We start from the raw sequence: 23,996 nt of genomic DNA on the forward strand, positions 1-23,996 counted from the left end.
TCACATACGTTTACATTTGTTAGTTTGTTATCAAATCTGTTTTTATGCTAAAAGCAAGCATTTAAATTACTGAAATTAGTAATAATGAATTAATCTGTTAGTTTCCTATTATGATGTAAGAAAGAAACTTCAAAATTTTACCTGTTGTCTTCTTTTGTGAATATTACATCGATGTAACTTACTGCGTTATTATTAGGCCTACTACTGAACTTCTTTACTGACGAAAATGAGAAATCTGTTACAGAAATGAACATTGGTAGCAGATGGATTAACTAAACAAAGAAAACGACATTTAGAAGCTTTCAGAGCATCATATCAACTACAATAGGTAACGAGCTGTTAAAACTGAAAATATTTATTTAGTACTAGATCTTAAGGGAGTGTTTGCTGTTATAATAACTCTTACATTAATAACAGCTTTGTGGCACTGCAGCTTTTTAGCCAAAGTAATTCTCTTATCTATACTGTCTATAAGGTCCAGGTACTTGACAAGAATATCTGTCGGCGCTCCATGGTTGTGCAGCTGTATAACCACTTGTTCCATGGGTATTGCTGCCTTCACCCTCTTGCCTCCGAGCCAACTCTGAAGCAGAATACAAAAATTGTTTCTATAACAATCAAATTATATCAAATTGTAAGAAAGATTTTTCAACATAAATGATATGCTTATCTGCAAAGATTCTAATCTATAGCTGCTTAGTTCAATGATATATTGTATGTATATTAAAAGACACTTAAAAATTACAATATCAGGTGTTAGAAAGACTACTGTGTTCACAGAGCAAGACAGATTCAGACCTCTGGGGGGGGGGGGGAAACGTAGATGGGAGAATATTAGTGTTGTTGATAGATCAAAATATTTAATCGATTAACTATTTGAATTTAATCGATTAATCGAGTTTTTATCGAGTTGAAAAAATGTTTTAATATACTGTAATACACAATTATTGTTAAATTTAACTTGTGTTCAGTGATAAGCATAAGTACCTATTAAATGTTGTACCTATATCTGTATATATTGTATCGTTATATTACAGAACATTAGAGCCATCCAAACAAACCCTGGAGGTACGATATACAATCATTTAACCCAACATCTAGCATATGCAGATGATGTGGCCATAATTGCAAGAACAAAGGCAGCACTATCAGGGTCACTACAAGAATTTGAGGAAGAAGCGAGAAAGCTTGGTTTGGAAATAAATGAAAGAAAAACCAAGTATATGAGGTACAGAAGCAGGACAATGTGGTCTTTCATCACCATAATTTTGAAAATTGTACAAGTTTTAAATTTTTAGGTACAATGATTACAAACAATAATGATATATCCTCAGAAATAAAGACAAGAATAATGGCCGGTAATAGGTGCCTGTTTGGGCTTGGAAAACTATTTAAACTCGGTTCATTATCCAGATCTGCAAAGAAAATAATTTATAAAACTATTCTAAGACCAGTGGTTACATATGCTAGCGAAACTTGGGTTTTAACAATAAATAATGAAAATATGCTAGCAGTTTGGGAAAGAAAAGTCCTGAGAAAGATATATGGTCCCCATTTTGAAAATGATCAGTTTAGTAGTAGAACAAATAAAGAACTAATGGAACTGTATGGAGAACCGAGTATAGTTTCCTTCATTAAGAAAGGCAGACTTAGATGGTTGGGACATCTTGAACGTATGCCAGAAGGCTGACTACCTAAACGGGCATTATATGGACACCCAGGAGGATTAAGGAAGACAGGAAGACCAAGGCTGAGGTGGCTTCAGGATGTGGAGGATGATCTGCGGAGAGTTGGATGCAAGAGATGGAGACAACGGGCTCAAGATAGAGATGAATGGTTTCTACTGATTAAGGAAGCCCAGGCCCTTCATGGGCTGTAGTGCTAATAATGAATGAATGATATTACAGAACAACTATTTTAATTACTTACTAACATATTTATTATGAGGCTTATAATTTATTGTGTCAATTTTTCCGGGAATTTTTGAGACAAACATAAATAACGAAAAGTATGAAGACTCACCTAGTTAATATTGCTTCATCCATGATTTTAAACATGTGAGTGCATTCACATGCTCCGAATTAATTGACGCTCTACATTTAGTAACAATGTTTCCTGCATCACTAAACACGAAAAAACTTTTTTTCTGTCAAGCACTTCTCCACGATCGTTCAATTTAAATCCAAACATTTCACCGAGTTTATCTCTCAAATTCTCATATGACATAATGAGTTTACACTTTTAACAAACCACATAAAACTGATTTTTTTTTTCTTTATCAAACTAAACACACAACCTTCATATACAAACTCAGTACAGAAACTGCAACTGCAAAAGTACAGCGGTCAAAACAGAAGACTGGCCCCTATTGTAATCGAATTACCAGATTTTAGAAAGAGAAGAAGGTAGTTACGCTCTCACTTCCACACTTTGTAGACATGGTTGTTTTATAAGGGATGTGGAGGACGAATCCCAGAAACATATGTATTTCATATGTTAGGAAGATGAGCTGACAACAAGGTAGAAGTTTTCTTGGAAATCCAAAACTTAATAAGGGTTTCGCATTGTTTCAACTTTCAATAGAAGTAGACTGGGTCACTGTCCTCATATCTCCATCTCTTTCTGAAGTGTCTGTGCAAAGATTTTCCCTATGCTACCTGGTTTACAGTTAGAAAATAACAGTACTATGTGCTTTTAAGTAAGCAATTTCCGAGAGAGAAATATTGTCGGAATTTTTAGTATGAGTTTGTATTAACAAAATAATAATTCATATCAACTAAAACTGATTAATTTTAATCGGCTCAATTATTCGATTAAATATTTTTGATCGATTAATCTTACAACAAAAATTGATCGATTAATCGATTAAATCCCACATCACTAGAGAATATTAAAATGGGTTTGAGAGAGATGGGATATGATGGTAAGGACTGGAATAATCTTGCTCAGGATAGGGATCAATAGCAGGCTTATGTGAGCACAGCAATGAACTTTCGGGTTCTTTAAAAGCCATTTGTAAGTATCTATTGGCAAGGCAGACGACAGAGAAGAATGAACTATAATTGATTCGGAGGCCAGGCCCTTTAAGAGTTGTAAAGGCCCATTCACAATGAAAATTAAACATAACCATAACATAAACACAGAAGTTTGCGCCCAGGCTACCAAATGGGATCATTCACAATGATTCACATAAGCATTGACATAAACATTACCATAAGACGTTAACATGAAAGTTTGCAAACGCCAAACTTTCATGCTTATGCTTACGTGATTTGCAAACAGAACACAATCGTGGAGCGCTGAAGTATACGACAGAATATGAGGAAATGGCTTCGTTGTTATGTTTCCATGGTTACCAAGTATGTTTACAGTTATGTTTATGGTCCCATCATGAATGATGGTATGGCTTCTTGATTTTACCGTAACGTTTATATTCTTAAGTTAACGCTTACGTTATGTTTAATTTTCATTGTGAATGAGCAAGCAGCAATACTGGTAATTGACTGACAAAATAATAAATACCGATAATATGCCACTCCTGTTTCAATATAGAAATGTTGATGCAGAATAAAAAAAAAAAAATGAACAACGCACTAAATTCGGAACTAGAGGAATGACATATAGGGGAGAGTCGGGTAGTATCGGACAGTGAGTTTCTTTCATCTACCACACGATGATAGTACCTGATTGACATGGTTACGTTTCTGTGATGTCGCATAGAGAAACGTAACCATGTCATTCAGGTACTACATATGGTGGTAGATGAAAGAAACACACTGTCCGATACTACCTGACTCTCCCCTATACTGAGGACATCAAACTGTAAGGTTTTATGGATGGATGCATATAGGAGGAGATGAAAAGATGAAAAGAAGAAAAAGCATGAAGAAAGAAAATATATTAAAAATTAAAATGATACACAGATTATCAAGCAGCTTCTTACTTTGGTAATAAACAATCCTTCAATATCATCCCAAGACTGAAAAGAGGCACGCACAGTCAGCACTGTCCACTGGAATTGACGATCACTAATTCCTTGTTGTTGACAAAGAGTTAGTGGAGAGCTAAGACTGCCCTTTTGCTCACCCCAATGGTGTCGGCAAGTGTAGGCCAGAGATGACAGTACAGACTGACCGACTAGTTCTTTGGTAATCTCCGGATTAGATCCAGCCATGGTCAATTGCCATTCTGTAACCATTACATACAGAGTTTATGATTTCATTTTTTAATGAACGACTGAAGGCCATAAGTACCAAAAACAAAAGCTCTGAAAAATAAATTTTTTTGTTAACACATTTTAATTAATTTTAAAATTGTAGGCTCCAAAGAAAACATGGAATTTATTTGTAGGGTGGTATGCCATTTACATTTGCCTTACAGATATGTTTTAATAATATTTTAGTATTTTATGGATTAAAGCAACATCAATTTTGTTAGAGGATAAAAGTCCACAGTACATTTTAATACATTTTCTTAAAAATGAATATGCCAACAAGAACATTGTTGTTTCTAATGAGATATTACTAAACAGCCATTCCAGGCAAACTGGGAATTCCAATGAAAAAGTATTTTGCAGAAATATTTGTTTATTATTAGCGTAAAACATAGATAATGCTCTATATATAATTATTCTTATGTTTCATTTTCAAAAGGAAAATATTTTACAAGTTTTATGGGCATTGAATCTAAGTGGTCTTGGCTAGATAATGGGTACTTTTTGTTTCCCTAAAGTTTGCAACATTTACTCATACAGAAATCAGCTGTATGTGTGTTTTTCAAGGATCTATTGTTGAAGAAATATCTTGAGAGCCTGCACTGTTAATTCCAGAGCTCCAGGATCAAGAAACGTTTTACTCTGTACTATATTCGTTTTGCCATTTATTTAAGTAGATTGGGTTAATAACAATTAGCAATCTTACAGTTCAAGTGAATATTTAGATTTGGAAATGTCATAGTTGTTTTTAAACTGGAAATAATGAAGGACATTAACTCATCTGTAACATCCGTGACAAAATGTGTGTAACATTCGTGACATGGAAGAAACAGCTATAAAATATTTACTTTATTTTGTATACTCACTTTAAACTTTATTAACAAAAAGTGTAAAACACAGGCTTCTATCTCAAGCAAAAAGAGATTCATTCTCGTAGTGTCTATGTCAGGCGTCTCAAGGCCAACGCATAAAAGTTGGTATAGAGAGCAAGTATAAATAACATAGTCAGCTGAAGAGATAAGCGCAGTACCCGAAGATAGCCAATCGCTGATTAATGTTACAAGCATGAGCGAGCTAAGTTGTAACTGTCGCGGGAGAAATGCCACAAAGCTGCACTTTTGACTTGTACTGTCACTATAGACGGTTGTTTTCGGAAGGAATTTCTTAAGTAGTTTGCAGTAATAATAATAATAACAATAATAATACATTTATTTTCTAATTATATACTATCTATGAGTAAAAAGAAGACATCTGAAGCATGAAGAACCATACATGTTACGTAATTATTTAAGCACCAGGAACTGGCCACCTAACTCCATTATCTCCTGGCCTAGTTGACTCATAAGTGGTGCCTTGTTGGTATCACTTGTGAGGTTCAGACCTGTCTTTGAACAGTTGACCAAACAATAACAATATTTCATTTCTAATAAAGGTTTTTGGTATCGCTCTTTTTTTAAGTTTATACTATATTTAATAAAATAAAATTCAATTAAATAATAATAATAAAATTACAATAAAAACTTGTTGGTTGTTAAAGTAAGTATTCTTACGTTACGCTAATATTAATATATTAATTACAATAATAGTTAAATAATATATTTCGTAATGTTTTCAATAATTAAAAATAACCTAAACACCTTAGAAATTCACAAGCAATTATTTTAAATTAGAACTATTCAAATCTTAAATCTGATCTGAAATTCTTTTCTCAAGTCCTTCAGTATTTCATTATATTTGTTACACTGGTCTTGATTCAAATCAGGTAACAATTTTGGATTAATAAAGTGGTACCCACTGAAACTTGCGTCTCCCACAATTTCGCTTTCCCTATGAAAGCTTTTATTTCTTCATACATTTGCAGCAATAAGGACATTCTTTCCTCGGAGATGGACACAATGACTGACTGTTACATCGTAGTGGTTGCAGATGTCTATTCAAACGTCGCGGTCAATGACGTCATCCGGAGATACACGAACTTCTCCTGCATCTTGTTCCACTCTTACATTGAAAAAGAGAAAGAGGAGGAAGTGCTCTGAGAAAGCCCTATTGAGACGTCTGGTCTATGTGAAAGCTACGCAAATCTCATGGCATCCAATTAGTTCACAAAAACACAAAATAATCTTGTAACATCAGTGACAGATCCTTTTCTTTATTTTCTGCAATAATAATAATAAATTTTATTCAAACAACTTTTTTTTCTGTAAAATGATATTGATCTTCTAAATTGATTGTAATAATAAAAGTTGACTAAAGTCATTTCGTTTCCGATATATAAAGTTTGAAAATAGTAAAAATGTAACATTCGTGACAACTGGAATGGCTGTAAAAGAATACAGAAAAAGCCTGTTTTAACATTCCCGTTTTTAAGGAATTCCCACTTTTAAGGAATAATCTGTCAAGTCTAGTCAAATTATCATAAGAATATTGTAATTAATTTCTGCTTTTAAGGTAACTAGTTTAAGGAAAATCCCGATCTTAAGGAATACTTTTCAAGTGGATTTTATGATAATAATGCCCCAAATATCGAACAAACTTTCAGTAATCAATAGTACCAGCATATTCGACAGTTCATCTCAATCGATAATAATACACTGCCACACAGTGGCATTATTCTTTATAGTCTTGCTTTGACAGAGTGGTTATTTTGCTTTCGTGAATTTGCACTACTAGTCATGCAACATATATCTTGCACCATTTCTGGGAGAAAACTACAAACTAGTTGAATTACAGTGGGACTTTAATTCTTTCTTATTGCCATTGACATCATTTTTAGGATAAAAGTAATTAAAAAAATTAGTACTTACAGCCTTTTTATGTCAATTAGAAATTGCTCATAACTCATAATTCATGTCTCAAGTTTTTTTCTTTTAATTTATTTTCAGCTCAACTAGGTAGAATCTCTAAAATACATTTATTTTGATAGACCACAGATACGAAACCACAAGTAGCTACTCGCCTAAAAGTTTAATGTAACTTTCTATTAACGGGCGATCCCTGTTGTCTGGTTGAGAGAAGTGATTTTTTAAACATGTCTGAAGTCTCTGAAGACGGCGTTGTGAATCCACAGTACCACAAACTGCTAGCTGGAACTGCTTCATCTGTTCGAAATAGAAACACTGAAATTCAGAATTTCACAAACTGAGGGAAAGATGTAATCTATTACACTTTTTAAAAAGATAAGTGATGTTTTTTTTTTAATTTCTTTTTAAGATTATTTATACATGCTTTAACATCAATGATCATATCACGTGTTTAGAATCTGTGGGTATACCAGTAGGCCATTGTTACTATTGTTGAGTTCCTGTTTCTATTGTGTGTTGTAGATGATTTGTGTTCATACAACTGATTTTAGTTTCTTGATTAATGTTTATGATATTGGTGTGATGAATCATGGTATGTAAATTTCCAATCTGGCAATTGCCTTTGCGACTGAGGGAAACTATGAAAAAGCCCAGTCAGATTGGCCGGCCACGGGGTTTGAACCCGGGATTTCCCCAAATGCGAGTCTCAAACGCTACTGTCTGAGTCAACCCGCTCAGTAATACAACAGTTGAAGTTAATAACGGCATTCTAAAATAATTCACACTCAGTAATATAAAACATTCTTATTTCTGTTGTTTAATAAGATACAGTAGAATCCCTCTTAACCAGCACCAAAGGGACCAGGCTAGTTCCGGATACGAGATTTTTCCGGATAATTGAATAAGTACCGTATATACAAAAAAAAAGAAAAAAAAAGAAAAAAAAAAAAAAAAAGAAGTTCGTGCCAAATTTTGAAACTAAGCCATGTGAAGCTTATTTCTCTATCGCTTGCTCATAACTGAATAAACTTAAAAACTGTGTGGACTTTCCTTATTAAAATACATCACACAACACAAATAGTACACTAATTTTAGGTTAGGATATTCAGTGAAATTGAAAGTTCCTGCGATCTTTCTAATGTAGCTACACTGATGGTCCGAACATAACTAAAACATAAAAACTGTGATGATTTTCTTTATTAAAACACATCACACAACAAAAGTAGTACACTAATTTTAGGTTAGAATATTCACTGAAAGTGAAAGTTCGTGCGATCTTCCTAATGTAGCAACACTGACGGTCCGAACATAACTAAAACGTAAAAACTGTGTTGATTTTCTTTATTCAAACACATCACCCAACAAAATTAGTACACTAATTTTAGGTTAGAATATTCACTGAAAGTGAAAGTTCGTGCGATCTTCCTAATGTAGCAACACTGACGGTCCGAACATAACTAAAACATAAAAACTGTGATGATTTTCTTTATTAAAACACATCACACAACAAAAGTAGTATACTAATTTTAGGTTAGGATATTCAGTGAAATTGAAAGTTCGTGCGATCTTTCTAATGTAGCAACACTGATGGTCCGAACATAACTAAAACATAAAAACTGTGATGATTTTCTTTATTAAAACACATCACACAACAAAAGTAGTATACTAATTTTAGGTTAGAATATTCACTGAAAGTGAAAGTTCATGCGATCTTCCTAATGTAGCAACACTGACGGTCCGAACATAACTAAAACATAAAAACTGTGTTGATTTTCTTTATTAAAAAACATCACACAACACAAATAGTACACTAATTTTAGGTTAGAATATTCACTGAAATTGAAAGTTCCTGCAATCTTCCTAATGTGCCAAACTGATGCCCCAAACTGTGGCAGATTTAAACTTTTTTTTTTTTTTTTTGTCTGGTCAAAAGTGCTGTTATTTTGGTATTGCCGGTTATTTGGGTGCCGATTACGAGGAATTTTACTATAAATAATTACTTACAGAGGCTTCTCTACTATCACCAAGCATCCTACAAGAAAAGAAAACATAATTTGATAGTTATTTTCTTTGAGGAAAAATGCTGGAACTTCAGTTATTTTTAGTAATAACACACTCGTAGGAACTTCAGAGACTCACAGTGCAATATAGAAGTACTATATTATGTATTTTTTAAAAGTGTAGCCTACATTTTATTTGGAGCTACAGTACTTACTCCAGTAAGTCAGTCAGCTCATGGAGCTGCATTCTTGTGGAGAGATACTGACAGTATTGTGCAACTGCTTCAGGTCTCGTTCGCAGAAGTTGATGCACAAGGTTCTTCTTTAATGTCCGCACCAGGAACAATATCACCTGAAAACAAATACCACTTAATTTTGTTTATTTATTTAAATACTTGCGCGGAAAGATAATGGCAAGCATTACCACTTTAGGAGTTGTGCAGGAGGAAAAATGGAGAATATTGCCAACTTCATTCCGAATAGCCGTGAACATTTTTTTTTACTTGCATATTTCGGAAAAAAAGTGCGCAGTATATTCGAGAAAATATGGTATTTGTAGTGATGTTATAGCAGACAAGGAATGTGACATTAAAAAAGAATGTGATTTTGGTAAATATACAATGGACATGAACACATTGAGAAGACACTACATAGCAGAAATTTTTACTTCAGGGTGAAAGTTTTAAGCATGGGAAAGCGTTTGCTGAGGGCGAATTTGTTAAGAAATAAATTGTTGCTGCAGTCCAAGTGTTGTGTTCTGATATATTTGACTTGTTCATATCAATGTTTTTGTCTTTTTCTTGTTTACTGAAAATTATTGCATGTATTTGATAAAACACTAGCTCGACCGGTCCTCACTTACGGTAGCGAGGCATGGACAATCAGAAAAGCTGATGAGCAAAGGCTGACAACAGCTGAAATGAGGTTCATGCGACGAACAGCGGGATGCTCTTTGCTGGAACACCGTAAAAATGTGGACATATTGGAGGAACTAAAAATGGATCCTATAGTTAATTTTGTTCAACAATATCGCCTTCAGTGGAAAAAACATGTCGAAAGGATGGATCGCACAAGATGGCCTAAACAGATTCTTACTTATGTACCAAGAGGAAAGAGGAAATTGGGAAGACCACGCAAGCGCTGGCATGAGACCGTAACAAATCCTGTAGGGTCTAATACGTGAAGGATATGATAATGATGATAAATTTATTTGTATTTCAGGGAATTATCCTTAATATAACATGATCTGTGACCGATCTATACTCGTAAGTTACACAATGCAGAATGCACGCATTAGTCATCAACTAACATAATTAGGAATGTTAAATCCAGATGTTTGAGATGGGCAGGGCATGTAGCACATATAGATGAATCCAGAAATGCATATACAGTAGTGTGTTAGTTGGGAGACCTGAGGAAAAAAGACCTTTAGGGAGGCCGAGACGTAGATGGATGGATAATATTAAAATAGATTTGAGAGACGTGGGATATGATGGTAGAGACTGGATTAATCTTGCTCAGGTTAGGGACCGATGGCGGGTTTATGTGAGGGCAGCAGTGAACCTCCGGGTTCTCTAAAAGCCATTTGTAAGTAAGTAAAGTATAGATACAGGTTACAAACTAAACTTTGCTAGTGTACGATGAAAGAGTAGTGGAACAGAAAAAAACTCTCTCTGGCACCGGGATTTGATCCCAGGTTTTCAGCTCTACATGCTGATGCTTTATCCACTAAGCCACACCGGATTCCCATCCCGTTGCCAGCTCGAATCCTCTCGGTTTAAGTTCCATCTCTTAGGTTCCCTCTAGTGGCCGCCCTCTGCACTACGTCACAGATATCTATGAACGTAGGAGTAATGTCCACATATGTGCGAAGATGTACTCGTTAAGAGTGACTGATTGGCTGGGATCCGACGGAATAAGCGCTGTCTTAAATCACGAAGTGATTTACGCATATCATATATATTATTATTATTTTTTTTTTATTTTAATGTACCGGAGTACATATGGTGTTTCCATGCAGATATTCTGTGTCATCGTACAATGAAAGAGTAGTGGAACGGAGAAAAACTCTCTCTATATTTGCTAGTCTAACTTAAAAATCTTCCAGACAAATAACCTTAACACCTAAGAAATAAATTCAGAGAGCAAACAGTGAAGGAAGTATTATAGCTGACAATGGGTAAACTTACCGCAAGAATAGCATTTCCATCTCCCATACTGATTGCTGCATCTAGTAACTGAGTCTTACTTTCTAATGTGCGATAAAGTTCAAGCGAATACGGATGACCCAGTAATATCTTGGTGACAGTTTCTTTAACAGGAGGAGGTACCCAACGACTCTGAAATTTAAGTAAATTACACTTACTCTAACTATAGTAAGTTACTTAATTTCTTACCAAACTAAAAGCCAAAGTAAGGTTTAGTAACGCCAAGGGAGATCAACAAAGGTCTTGTACTGTGATGCATATCAGCAACATTTTATGCAGATCTTAAAGTTGATCACTATATTTTATATAGAATGGAAGTGATGTAACCCTGCACATTGAAAGGAGGAATAGATTACATGAAAATAAAAAATCTATTATACATTTTGCGATTAAGTGCATGGTTAATTAAATAATTGCATCGAAAGTTTAAACTCGCTGGCAACATCGCAATGCCCAGTTTCCACATGTAGACATTGAACTCATCTGACATCAGACGTAAACAAAGGGCTATGTACCGTATAATCAAGCGACTGCTTTGGCTCGTGTTTTTCTCGACCAAATTTAAAATCTCCTCTTCCCTGTCAACAATTTCTTCAGGTCGTTGTCGATACCGATTGCAAAATGTCGGAATTATGCTGCCGGTGTCACAGACCAGCTAGCAGACAGCGATGAATATCTGTGCACTAGGTACTTACTATCTTACCGGAAACTTTTTGCATACAAGAGTTGAGCGGTACACGAGTTGCATTTCATCTCTCCGTAAATTAAAATCATGTCCAAACATTCCTAATTATTAGAGACCTTCTTTTTTTTATTTCAACACGAAACATGAAATAATTAATTACGATGTTCAAAACTATCCTCCACCGACCAAATTATGTGGTTTTGACGTTCTTTTTTCTCCCCCTTTTTAGTTCATATTCCCTTTTTTTTTCCTTTTTCAAAAACATCTCTTATTTTGGTTCTTTTTTCACAGAATATCACAAACATTTAGATAATTTTCCTATATTTTCCGATAGGCCTATAACTTCCTGAGCAATCGAAAATAAATATAGTTCTTCATCTGATTCCAGACAATGAAAAACTAATAAAGTGTGATGATTTAGAGTTCAGGATAAAAAGAAAATTTTCACCTCTGGTTTCAGTTGATGTTGATGTTTATAAAGACATTCTGCATTCAAAGAGACAAAATCATATTGAAACATATTGAAATGTTGAATGTGATCTAATACAACACTTTCCTTATGTTGTGAAGCGATAAGTATAAGCTTGTGTGTGCTATGTGTATCCATGAATGTGCTGAAGTGTGTTTTTAATTAAAATAGCACCCTTTTGAGGGAGTAATATAGTCCTTTTTTGACTATATCAAATACAACACTTTTCTTATGTTGTGAAGAGAGAAATGTAAGATTGTGTATGTCATGTATTTCCATGAATGTGCTGAAGTGTGTTTTCAATTAAAATAGCACCCTTTTGCGGGAGTAATATAGTCCTTTTTGAAATCCTTTTTTGACTATATCAAATACAACACTTTTCTTATGTTGTGAAGAGATAAATGTAAGATTGTGTATGCCATGTATTTCCATGAATGTGCTGAAGTGTGTTTTGGGGAGTAATATAGTCCTTTTTCAAGTTCTTTTTTGGCTATAACTTTCCCTTTTTTGTCCTTTTTTGATGAAAAATTTTCCCTTCAAAATCTGGTTTCTACTAATTATAAAATCTCGGCATTGCGATACACTAAGTTGAATGGCAACACAAGCTTCACTCAAGATCAGAAGACTCGAAGACCTACTTCCATTGGATAATCATCATATAATACTGGGAAAAGACAACCTTGACGACTACCAATTATCCCATATCCCTATTGAAAGAAAGTCGAGAACTGCTGATCAGTGTTGCCACATCTGGCCATGTTAAGCAACAAATTTGCAATGCCTTTTATTTAATTTGCACGAAAACCATCCATTTTATTGAAATACGGCAAAGGAAAAAAAATAGTCTTTATTACAGTCTCTATAACAATGTCTATAATGAAACAATTGTCTTTAGAGACAATTAATATTAGGTACCCTCCACAAAAGTGGCTTCATTTATACACTGACGGATCCTTGATCTCCAGAGAACAAGGTGCCAGTGCAGGTGTTACATGCTGTCTCTTCTCACTTTATAGATCTCTTGGATATGGAACAACAAGTTTTGATGGAGAAATCATTACAATAAGTGAAAGTCTCAGGAATCTTCTATGCCACATCAATAAATTTAAGAATGCAGTTATATTGTCAGACTCCAAAGCAGCTATTCTATCAATAGTCTCTAAACACACACCTTCATCTCAAACAGCAGAAATAACTAAAATGCTCTCTCAATTAATATCACTCAATAAAAGAACTGTATTCCAACAGATACCATCCCATTGTGGAATCCTGGGAAACGAGAATGCGGATGCTTTAGCAAAGAAGGGCAGCACTGCTACTTACAGACCTGTTACTAAATCTACGTATTACTCTGTGAAAAGATTTATTAAATCTACATACTTAGACTTCAACAAACAAAATTTGATAACACAATCTCAAGGGGAAAAAATGGAACTCTCTGCATCATAATCCACAGTTAATTCCCGATTTACCATGAAAATAGTCTGTAGCTGCATTTAGATTGCCAACAGGCCATGACTGTTTGGCCAAACACCTGCATAGAATTGGAATATATCAGTCCCCTAACTGCCCATTGTGCAACTCAAACCAAGCAACGAATTCAGAACACCTCAAAATCTGTGCTTCGTTGGTTGACCATGATAATATCTTTGAAAAATATTGGAGTGCAAGAGGTCAAATGACTTTATTGTCAAACGCCTGACATTAGAAAACAACAACATTCTCTATAAGCTTTGATAGCTATCAAGATCGTATACATAATAGTTAATCACGACGACGTTAAACTTTTTGGAAAAAAATCTTTTTTGTTTTTTGAAAACTGTAAACTTTCCACCAGTACGGTATTAGAATTTTTTGTTATACTCAACATGATCAATTCGCTTTCAAAATCTGCAGGGTTATTTCACTTCCAACACTGTATATTACTGCCCATCATTCTTGATGGACTATCAGATATCATGCTTGCTGTCTGATTTCAAGTTTACTGTTTCAAATCCAACCGAGCTTCCTTCAGGATCGAAGTACAGCTGGGAAGTCAGTGTCGTTGATTTATGGCACAATGGAATCTTGTCCAGATAGAGAACTCTAGACAAATTTCTCTCCCATTTCTCACTCACATTGAATTCTGACACTGAATAACATATACAGTTAAAAGCATTGTTAAGTAAAATGCTACTAAACTAAAACTATAGTATTGCGTCCATCAATGTATTCTTCAAGGAAATGAGAAATAAAATATCGGTATATAATACCTCAAGTTGGCGTCGCAGTATCCTCACTTCTTCCTCTGGAGTGAGTTTACCTTTTGGCTGTTTTTCATGGAAATTACCAGCTTCCAAAACTTGAACAAAAAAATATATATATGTATTAGAGCATTTGAAAATGTTTGGCAACAATGCTTGAAACCAATGATTCTAATGCTTAATAATAGAAGCTCATAAGGAACTCAACTTGTAAACATAAACTGCTTTTATCGATTTTGAAAAAGCATATGATAGGGTATATAGAAATAAATTGTTAAATGTATTAGTCACAGATCATTTTTCACAACAACTTATAGTAAATATACAGTATATAATTTCTGTAAAACAAATCTAATTGCAGTAAGATGTAAGAATAAATTATCACAATAGACAAAAATGCATGCAGGAATAAGAGAAGGATGCAGCCTTTCGCCATATTATATACAGGGTGAACTGTAAGTCATGTCATTAATAGTTATTCTTTGAGGTATTTCAAACAAGAAAGTTTAATACACTTATGCTCGTTTTTACTTTCTTTTCGAGATAAAAATTGTTTTATATTAAATATTTCATAGCATGTTTTGGGAAAGTCAGATTTAATATCCAATATTCTCACTCAATTTAAGAGAGCAGTGTATTATCACTTAACATAGGTTAAGGGTGTTTGAGAATAAGGTGCTTAGGAAAATATTTGGGGCTAAGCGGGATGAAGTTACAGGAGAATGGAGAAAGTTACACAACGCAGAATTGCACGCATTGTATTCTTCACCTGACATAATTAGGAACATTAAATCCAGACGTTTGAAATGGGCAGGGCATGTAGCACGTATGGGCGAATCCAGAAATGCATATAGAGTGTTAGTTGGGAGACCGGAGGGAAAAAGATCTTTGGGGAGGCCGAGACGTAGATGGGAGGATAATATTAAAATGGACTTGAGGGAGGTGAGATATGATGATAGAGACTGGATTAATCTTGCACAGGATAGGGACCGATGGTGGGCTTATGTGAGGGCGGCAATGAACCTTCGGGTTCCTTAAAAGCCATTTGTAAGTAAGTAAGTGTATTATCACAGTCTAGTATATACAGTCACGAAGCTCAATATATAGGGAATATGCATCCACTGACAGTTGAACTTGCTAGTTGCTAGCCACTACAACCGCTACTATCGCCTCATCACAGATCCCATCCCTAAGATATGACAAAATAATTTACACTTTCGTTATCGTGTTCTTTTGAAAAAAATTAACACCTTCCTTTCATTATTGAAATATTAAATACCGGTACATAAGATTTATTTATTATTTTCATGAAATATATTAAATTCCATCATAAACTCGAAGATACAAGAAATAGTAATAATATTATTTTTGGGTGTTTATACAAAACGAACTGAAATTTACTATAACTGCTCCACTTATTCAAGATTATAGCTATAATGAACTACGAAACTAATAAAATATTAATTTTCAGTTACTATTACAACAAAATAATAATAATGGAAATATGAATTAATGAGTGTAACATCTCCTCCTTGGAGTAAGATGAAAGATTGTCAAAACTACATCATCATATGAATAATTTCGAGGGAAAAATTGTTCCGGGGCTGGGCATTGAACCCAAGACCTTAGGTTAAATGTACCAACGCTCTACCAACTGAGCTACCCAGGAACTCTACCAGACACCGATCCAATTTTTCCCTCTAGAGTGGTAGAGTTCCCAGGTAGCTCAGTTGGTAGAGCGTTGGTACGTTTAACCAAAGGTCCCGGGTTTGATGCCTGGCCCAGGAACAATTTTTCCCTCAAAATTATTCAAATCAACTTTACAGGGAGTTATACATGAAAGCTTGATCTGCATAATACACGTCACTGTTCGTTAACAGAAAACCACAATTTAAGTCAGTGTGCACTCAATGTTGGTTGCTTGACAGTTGTTCAGCCCACTTTGAGGTCTGTGTATGTAGAGGGAAAAATTGGATCAGAGTCTGGTAGAATTCCCGGGTAGCTCAGTTGGTAGAGCGCTGGTACGTTTAACCAAAGGTCCCGGGTTCGATGCCCGGCCCCGGAACAAGTTTTCCCTCGAAATTATTCAAATCAACATTACAGGGTGTTATACCTGAAAGCTTGATTTGTACAGCATCATATATTCATGAAGTGGATTGCAAGGAGTAGTGAAGTGCATTCCATAACCTCTCCTACTCAAATCCCATCCTCACCTTCCCGTGGTGCAACCTGTTTTTAACAAACGAGGCTCTGGGGAGTGAGTCACAGCGGTATAACTGATCTATAAAATGGAGGAAATACCATTTCAGCATGGTGACGTGCCAGGACCAGGGTGTGACCAGGTGTCTGGCTTTTGGAGAACAAGTTCTCCTTTTTTAAGGTTTGTCCTCCAGGCATTTAAAAATACAGGGTTCGCCAGGGAAACAGGTGATTTTAAAGTACGAGCTACAGAAATATTGTAGGTGATAGAAGGTGCTGTTATCTGTTGTTACATTGCCGAAACTATGCCATTTACACAGCATTAGCAAGAATGGTACAACTGTAACCCCTTTTAAAAACACGTGCATTGTCAACATCTAAAAAAGTGACAATTTATAAATTGCTGATTACATCAGTGCTTTTGTATGGTTCTACAGTATGGGGATACGCACCTAAGACAACATTAGATCCCATTCGAGTTGTACAAAATAAAGTATTACGTGTAATTCATAACAGCGGGTGGTACACAAGAAACGAAGAGATACATCAAGATCTAAAAGTGGAAAGTATCCCAGTTATCATTAGGAGATTCGCTGAAACATTTTATAAACAGGCACATTCCCACCAAAATGTGTATATATCAAAACTAGGAACTTATAACCCTCAGTACTACACAAGACATCGTACACCTTTGTTCCTCTTCTCATAGTTATCTGTCAAATTTGTTTTCACGCTGTTCATCCTGGTTATGACGAGAGTGCAGCATCATAAATGAACTACCTCTCAGCAATAAGTAAAAGTAATTAGGAACAGTCGGGAGATCACCCAAGATTTCGATACTGTATCCAAAAGTTGACGAATTAAAAAAAAAAAAAAAAAAAACATGATCAGTTGCTATGGAACAATGGAATGGAAATAATTGAAAATTGGCGCAAAAAGTTGAAAGTACTGTTTGCAAGCTACTGTACCATATAATAATGAATTTTTAACATCCGTCTAGCGTTAAAAGATCTATTTTTATGAATGACTGTCTAAAAATATACATTAAGTTTGTGACATTGAGATACATAACTCGATTTAATTTCAAATTAAAAAAACAATTCACTTACTACAAAGCAGATTTTTCTCTGAGATGAGTGTGTGTAAAGGCCTTACTATAGTCTGAGATGATTCTGAAATAGTTGTCCTTGATAATGAACCTGCAAGGAGAAAATTGAGTTAATATGGAATGTCTTTATTATAATATTTGGCAGTACTTAGTTTATTTTATGAAAAAGGTGACGAGATGAAATCACAGTCTAGTATATACAGTCGCGAAGCTCAATACGTAGTAAATATGCAAACATTAGGTAGTTGCTCACTACTAGGATCGCTAATATCGCCTCATTACAGGCAATGCAAAATAGTACCGTCACAGTGTATTGTTTCTAGCACCCTCAAAATTCAAGCTTCGTGACTGTATATAGCAGACTGTGATGAAATCCAGTACATACATATGAGAAGAATCATGTAAATCAAACAGTGACTGGCAATTATGAATGTTTACTAATGCTTCTTGGATTTACAAATATTTAATACTGAATGTTTGCCATTACAATTATAGGATTTAATCTCTTACCACACCACCTTATTTGAATAATATTTTGACTTAATATTTGTGGAGTACCACTGCTTAAGATAATAATAATAATAATAATAATAATAATAATAATAATAATAATAATAATAATAATAATAATGTTTTATTTTCGCTGACAGAGTTAAGGCCATAAGGCCTTCTCTTCCACTCAACCAGCCTTAATCAATACAATACATAAATTTAAATTACAAATATTTACACTACACTTAAAAGGTTCTCCAGCAATATTCTTCACTACACATCAACTTAATAAAATAAAATACAAATAAAACATAGGCCTACATAGGTCTGCAGATAAAATTTATTCTAGTCGAAAATTGAGAGATTCCAAACTCTTTTACGAATTGCGAACAAATTCTTACATTTAAAGACTATGGTACAGTAAATTTTGGTTTGTAATATTATAAACAATTTTATCCATAACTGGTATCTAAACTCATCTTTATTTCACCGTCTTTGGTAACCTAAACAATGGCTTTATTCACAGCTGTGAATTAAATCTTTATCTCCATGACAACCTACACATTAGCAACCGTAAAATCCATACATACATTCATTCATTATAACTTCTTCACAAACAACACATTACAAAAAAAAATGCGTACAATTTAAAATTGAATTTAGATACCAATCATGAAATTTAGATAGTAGCAGTAATAGATAAAATACCACCTGTCCCGCTTAGAGAGATGGAGAAATAAATGCTCACCACATAAAATCAGATGAAGATATCGTTGAGATTTACATCTGACAAGATAAACTGTCCAAGTTTATGCAACAAAGTTTGAAAACAGCTGCATGCTGTTAATGCGTAACTTTCATTTGTTTTTGCTAGGGCACTAAATCAAGCCTGGCGCCATTTTGTAGGAGAACATGCTATAGTAAATATGTGGACACCACAAAAGAAAGTTCAGTACGTGACATGACTAGCAGAAGAACCCGTCATTTGACCATTTTTATTCTTCGTAGAGGCTACAGTCACAGGAAATGTATATCTGAACATGTTGCAGAACTTTGTGTTGTTGACCAATTTCTCCCAGGATCGGTTTTTCAGCAGGATAGGGCCCCACCCCTTGATCATCAACGGGTGCGTGAGTTCTTGGATGAAAAACTCCCCGATAGGTGGATTGGAAGACGAGGACCCCTTGCCTGGCCACCCAGGTCACCTGATCTGACCCCATTTGGACTTTTTTTTTTTTCTGGGGCTTTGTGAAGGATACTATGTATCAAAGCTAACACTTTGGAGGAACTAAAGCAATGCATCACAAATGCAACTGCGTTAGTGACTCTATAAATGCTACAGAACACTTGGCAGGAGGTTGAATACAGTTTAGATGTCTGCAGAGCATTCTTCGAAACTCGGAGAGTTTTACATCAAGTTATGTAAAAAAGTATGTTAATAAACCATTATTTACACTATTTATTTACATTATTTATAAACCATTATCACTTATTTCTCGATCCCTCTAAGCGAGACACAGTGTATTGTATAGCACAAGAGAATAAATAGATTTTACTCCCTTATACTATAAATAACTATTAATAGTGTGATTAAGTTGTAGTAATTATGACTCTATTTTTCGATTACAATTACGTACAAGATTGTTATATAGGTATTTTAAATGCACAAACAACTATAATAAATCCATTTTATGTCTTTATGCTCTCATGATTTACGAAACTTACCAGACAGTGAGTCGGTGCTAAAGAATGCATTGTCACCACCCAGTCCTCTTACTCGTTGTGACAACTTGGCAGTTCCACTTTTTGATACTCCACAGAGTTGACTTCCAAACTGTAATATACAAATATTTATATACAGTGCCTTTCGTTGTTGAGTCGCCTGTTGCACGGTGGCTGGTGATAGCAACCGTTGATAACCAAGCTCCCGGCACTGTGCCGACTTGAATCCTCTCCCCTTCGTAGGAGCGCAGGAGTCATTCAATCAATCTCACAGCGGTTTTGTATCAGCGTGGTCGTGCTTTGAAGTGCTTTGTATGAAATGTTATTTCTGTATTAGTGCTACAAGTGTTACTGAGCTTGGTATTAAATGTGATTTCTGTATTAGTGCTGTGCTATAGTTTACATAATGCCTCAACATACTTACACATTACAACAAAGAATTTTTATGTATGATTCGTATGTGTTAAGGGTATATGTACGTGAACGACCACAAATATTATTAGAATATGCAGGCTCTAAATTTCTAAAATTTTATAAGAAAATTAACTCACAGTTGGACAAAAATTACAAGGTACCACAACAAGACTTATTAGAACTTAAATATCTGATGAAAATATAAAAAAGGTTACTAATAATATTTTTCAAACCAGTTTTATCAAAGTATGAAAAAAAAATTCTGCAGTTACATCATTTGGTAATTAGAACTTGTTATGGTCTCTCTGACATCTTTAGTATTTTTTCTGCATTTAATAAACACTTACTTCTAAAAAGTAGACTACTCTCGGACATGTAGAGTTGTTTATTTTAATACAATTAAGTTTTTATTTGTCCTATATAAAATATATTAAAATTTACATAATGTTTTGTGAACTAATTTTTCTATTTTCAAAGAAATGGGCATTATTATAGTCTACTTTTTGCATAAATGCATGTTAAATAAGTATACAAAATTTCAGAATTCTATCTCTAATGGTTGTGGAGTTATGAAATAATATGTGTAAAATTTTCAAATTTAGGAAAATTTAATTTAAAGTAAAAAGTGAATTCTAAAAAGTATTATTAGTAATCTTTTTTATACTTTTATCAGATATTTAAGTTCTAATAAGTCTTGTTGTGGTACCTTGTAATTTTTGTCCAATTGTGAGTTCATTTCCTTATAACATTTTAGAAATTTAGAGCCTGCATATTCTGATAATATTTATGGTCATTCACGTACATATACCTTTAAGAAATTCTTGCAGAGAAGTTCTAAGGCGATTTTTAACTAATATCCAGGTGTGCCTGCCCCACACAGAGATACTGTGCGAGAATTTGCCACTAAATTTAGAGAAACGGGTCTATTCTTGATAAGAAGTGAAGGGTAAATAAACATGTGCTTACTGATGAGAAATTAGAAGAAGTGGGAGAAAAATTAGAACATACTCCAAAGAAATCTCTTTGCACAGGAAACTGAAATTTCGATGACCTCAGCATGGAGAGCTACCAAACTCTTAAAACTGAAACCATACAAACTCACTGTTGTTCATGAATTGTTGCCACGTGATCATGAAAAAAGGTTAAATTGACTCTATTTCGGAAGATGAATTAATAGGCTTAGGTGTAAATGCACTTTTCCTAAAAAGATGCCAGAAATGTGTGGATGAAGGAGGCCAACATTTCCAACATCTCATGTTGTAAGGTACCTACATGATTATTTTTTTTTGTAATTTTACTCAATTGTACATGGTTATTTTCATTGTACATTATATATTTGTACCATCCTATGTATGGATACCATCCCATTGTGGAATCCTGGGAAACGAGAATGCAGATGCTTTAGCAAAGAAGGGCAGCACTGCTACTTACAGACCTGTTACTAAATCTACGTATTACTCTGTGAAGAGATTTATTAAATCTACATACTTAGACTTCAACACACAAAATTTGATAACTCAATCCCAAGGGAAAAAATGGAACTCTCTGCATCAAAATCCACAGTTAATTCCCGATTTACCACGAAAATCGTCTGTAGCTGCATTTAGATTGGCAACAGGCCATGATTGTTTGGCCAAACACCTGAACAGAATAGGAATATACCAGTCCCCTAACTGCCCATTGTGCAACTCAAACCAAGAAATGGATTCGGAACACCTCAAAATCTGTGCTTCAGTGGCTGGTCATGATAATATCTTCGAAAAATATTGGAGTGCAAGAGGTCAAATGACTTTATTGTCAAGCGCCTGGCATTAGAAAACTACAACATATATTTATACTGAATTGGCTGCGGGGGGGGGGGGGGGGGGTAATATCGGTTGCTATCACTGACCGCCGTGCAGCGGAGGTTTTGATTTCGATTTGCCGGAAACTGGGCCATCATCAGTTGCTATCGCCAGCCGCCGTGCAACGGGCAACTCGACAGCGAAAGGTACTGTAAAAAAAACAGAAATGAAAGAAATATAGTGCAACTTGAGCCCTGAAAACATAATTGACAATGAGCCCATTATGCCTACTTCCTTGAAACCACAAGGACTGAGTTAATTAAATAGGGTTAAAATTTTAATCAGAAAGTTACAGGGCATAGTCACTTTTGATGGAAAATAGTTTATTATGACTTCTGATACCGTACTTCAGATATCACAGTCACAGACTATATTTAAGACGGTGTCTTACTCTAGCCCAAAAGCTTTACTCTTCGGGCTTTCATAACAGTTCTATTCAGTGCATGTGTTTTTTAAGGGTACAGTGCCTCATTATTATGACTATTTCAACCCCCAAATCAGGCTTTTTCAAGGTGGAAACTAGGTTAATGATATTATTAGAGGTTCTCTGAATAAACGTCTTACTCTTGTTGTGTCAAGATTATAACCTAAATCTCATTCTTAAAATTGTCCAGACATAACCTTGTCATGAAAACTCAGATTTTGTCATGTTCCCGCCATTGAAGCACCTGTCTTTATACGACCTTCACCAAATAGAGTCTAAAAAGTAACGGCTCCAGAGTAACTTACTTCATCATCATCAAAATTAAATCCTTTTCGTTCACTGGATTGCCAATACTCTTCGTCTTCTAACCTTCCTGCCATTCTAAATTACAGTATACGTCTGATTCTGACAGCACCTTATGTTTATTCATCTACTGGAAGTGGCATAATACAATTGGATGTAATTACTGACATTGACACTGAGGTTCCACAATTATCCTCTCACGTGTAGGCAAGACGTTACGATTTCCAGGTAAAGCAAACCGAATACCTTCGTCACCAGCTGACAGTACACGTCACACGCCCACAGATATTTCACGTAATTCTTTTCTTACTCTCTCAGAGATGGCAGCAGTGCTGTGCCTGATTGCAGTTGGTAATGATCAGGGTTAAGCCGTGAACAACGTATATTGAATGTTTGTCTTTTTCAGAAGATGAACGCCTTTTTAATTAAACCAGTAAGTCTGAAATGCTATTATGAGCTATTACTCTGAAAGAATGTGGTCTTAATTTCGTGTTTCCTTCGGCAATTATGTTTTTCAAGCAGTTTAAGTACTTAAATTAGTCACAAAAAAAAAGTAACTAGTACTGGTACCCAGGTATTTAGTCATTGCAGGTCGATGCTGATTATCTGTTGATTCTGACAACAACTGAGAAGGGATAAAAAGAAATTCCAACATATGAGTTGAACAAAATTGCTAAAATATTCAGAATGAAAGTATCCAGTGCGGTTTCAAAACGAAAGCTATGAGGCCTCACCTCGTCTCACTACATCTCGCCAAAAAATTGTAAAAAATTGAAATTGAAATTGTAAAAAAAATTGTAAAAAATTGTAATTGTAATCTTGTAAAATTTTGATTTGTTCCATATCTTAAAGCTTCATTGCTAATGTAAGAT

The 23,996-nt window shown here is 34.7% G+C and overlaps 1 protein-coding gene across 2 annotated transcripts in view; it reads right to left on the reverse strand.

The window, feature by feature from the left end:
- Positions 1–23,567, reverse strand: part of Vps16B (Vacuolar protein sorting 16B) — a 37,634-nt gene extending 14,067 nt beyond the window's left edge. The window contains exons 1-11 of one of the 2 annotated variants that reach the window (XM_069829284.1): positions 23,127–23,567; positions 20,143–20,251; positions 17,927–18,016; positions 14,628–14,716; positions 11,204–11,353; positions 9,230–9,366; positions 9,019–9,046; positions 7,170–7,311; positions 3,944–4,188; positions 407–583; positions 142–235 (exon numbers count right to left, since the gene is read on the reverse strand). In XM_069829284.1, coding sequence (XP_069685385.1) covers positions 215–235; positions 407–583; positions 3,944–4,188; positions 7,170–7,311; positions 9,019–9,046; positions 9,230–9,366; positions 11,204–11,353; positions 14,628–14,716; positions 17,927–18,016; positions 20,143–20,251; positions 23,127–23,201 — 1,263 coding nt within the window. In that variant the 5' untranslated portion in view covers positions 23,202–23,567 and the 3' untranslated portion in view covers positions 142–214. The remainder of the gene's footprint in view (positions 1–141; positions 236–406; positions 584–3,943; positions 4,189–7,169; positions 7,312–9,018; positions 9,047–9,229; positions 9,367–11,203; positions 11,354–14,627; positions 14,717–17,926; positions 18,017–20,142; positions 20,252–23,126) is intronic. The other variant, XM_069829282.1, reaches the window with a different exon arrangement.
- Positions 23,568–23,996: the final 429 nt, after the last annotated feature.

This window comes from Periplaneta americana, chromosome 6 (assembly GCF_040183065.1).
Source record: "Periplaneta americana isolate PAMFEO1 chromosome 6, P.americana_PAMFEO1_priV1, whole genome shotgun sequence".
Classification (NCBI taxonomy): domain Eukaryota; kingdom Metazoa; phylum Arthropoda; class Insecta; order Blattodea; family Blattidae; genus Periplaneta; species Periplaneta americana.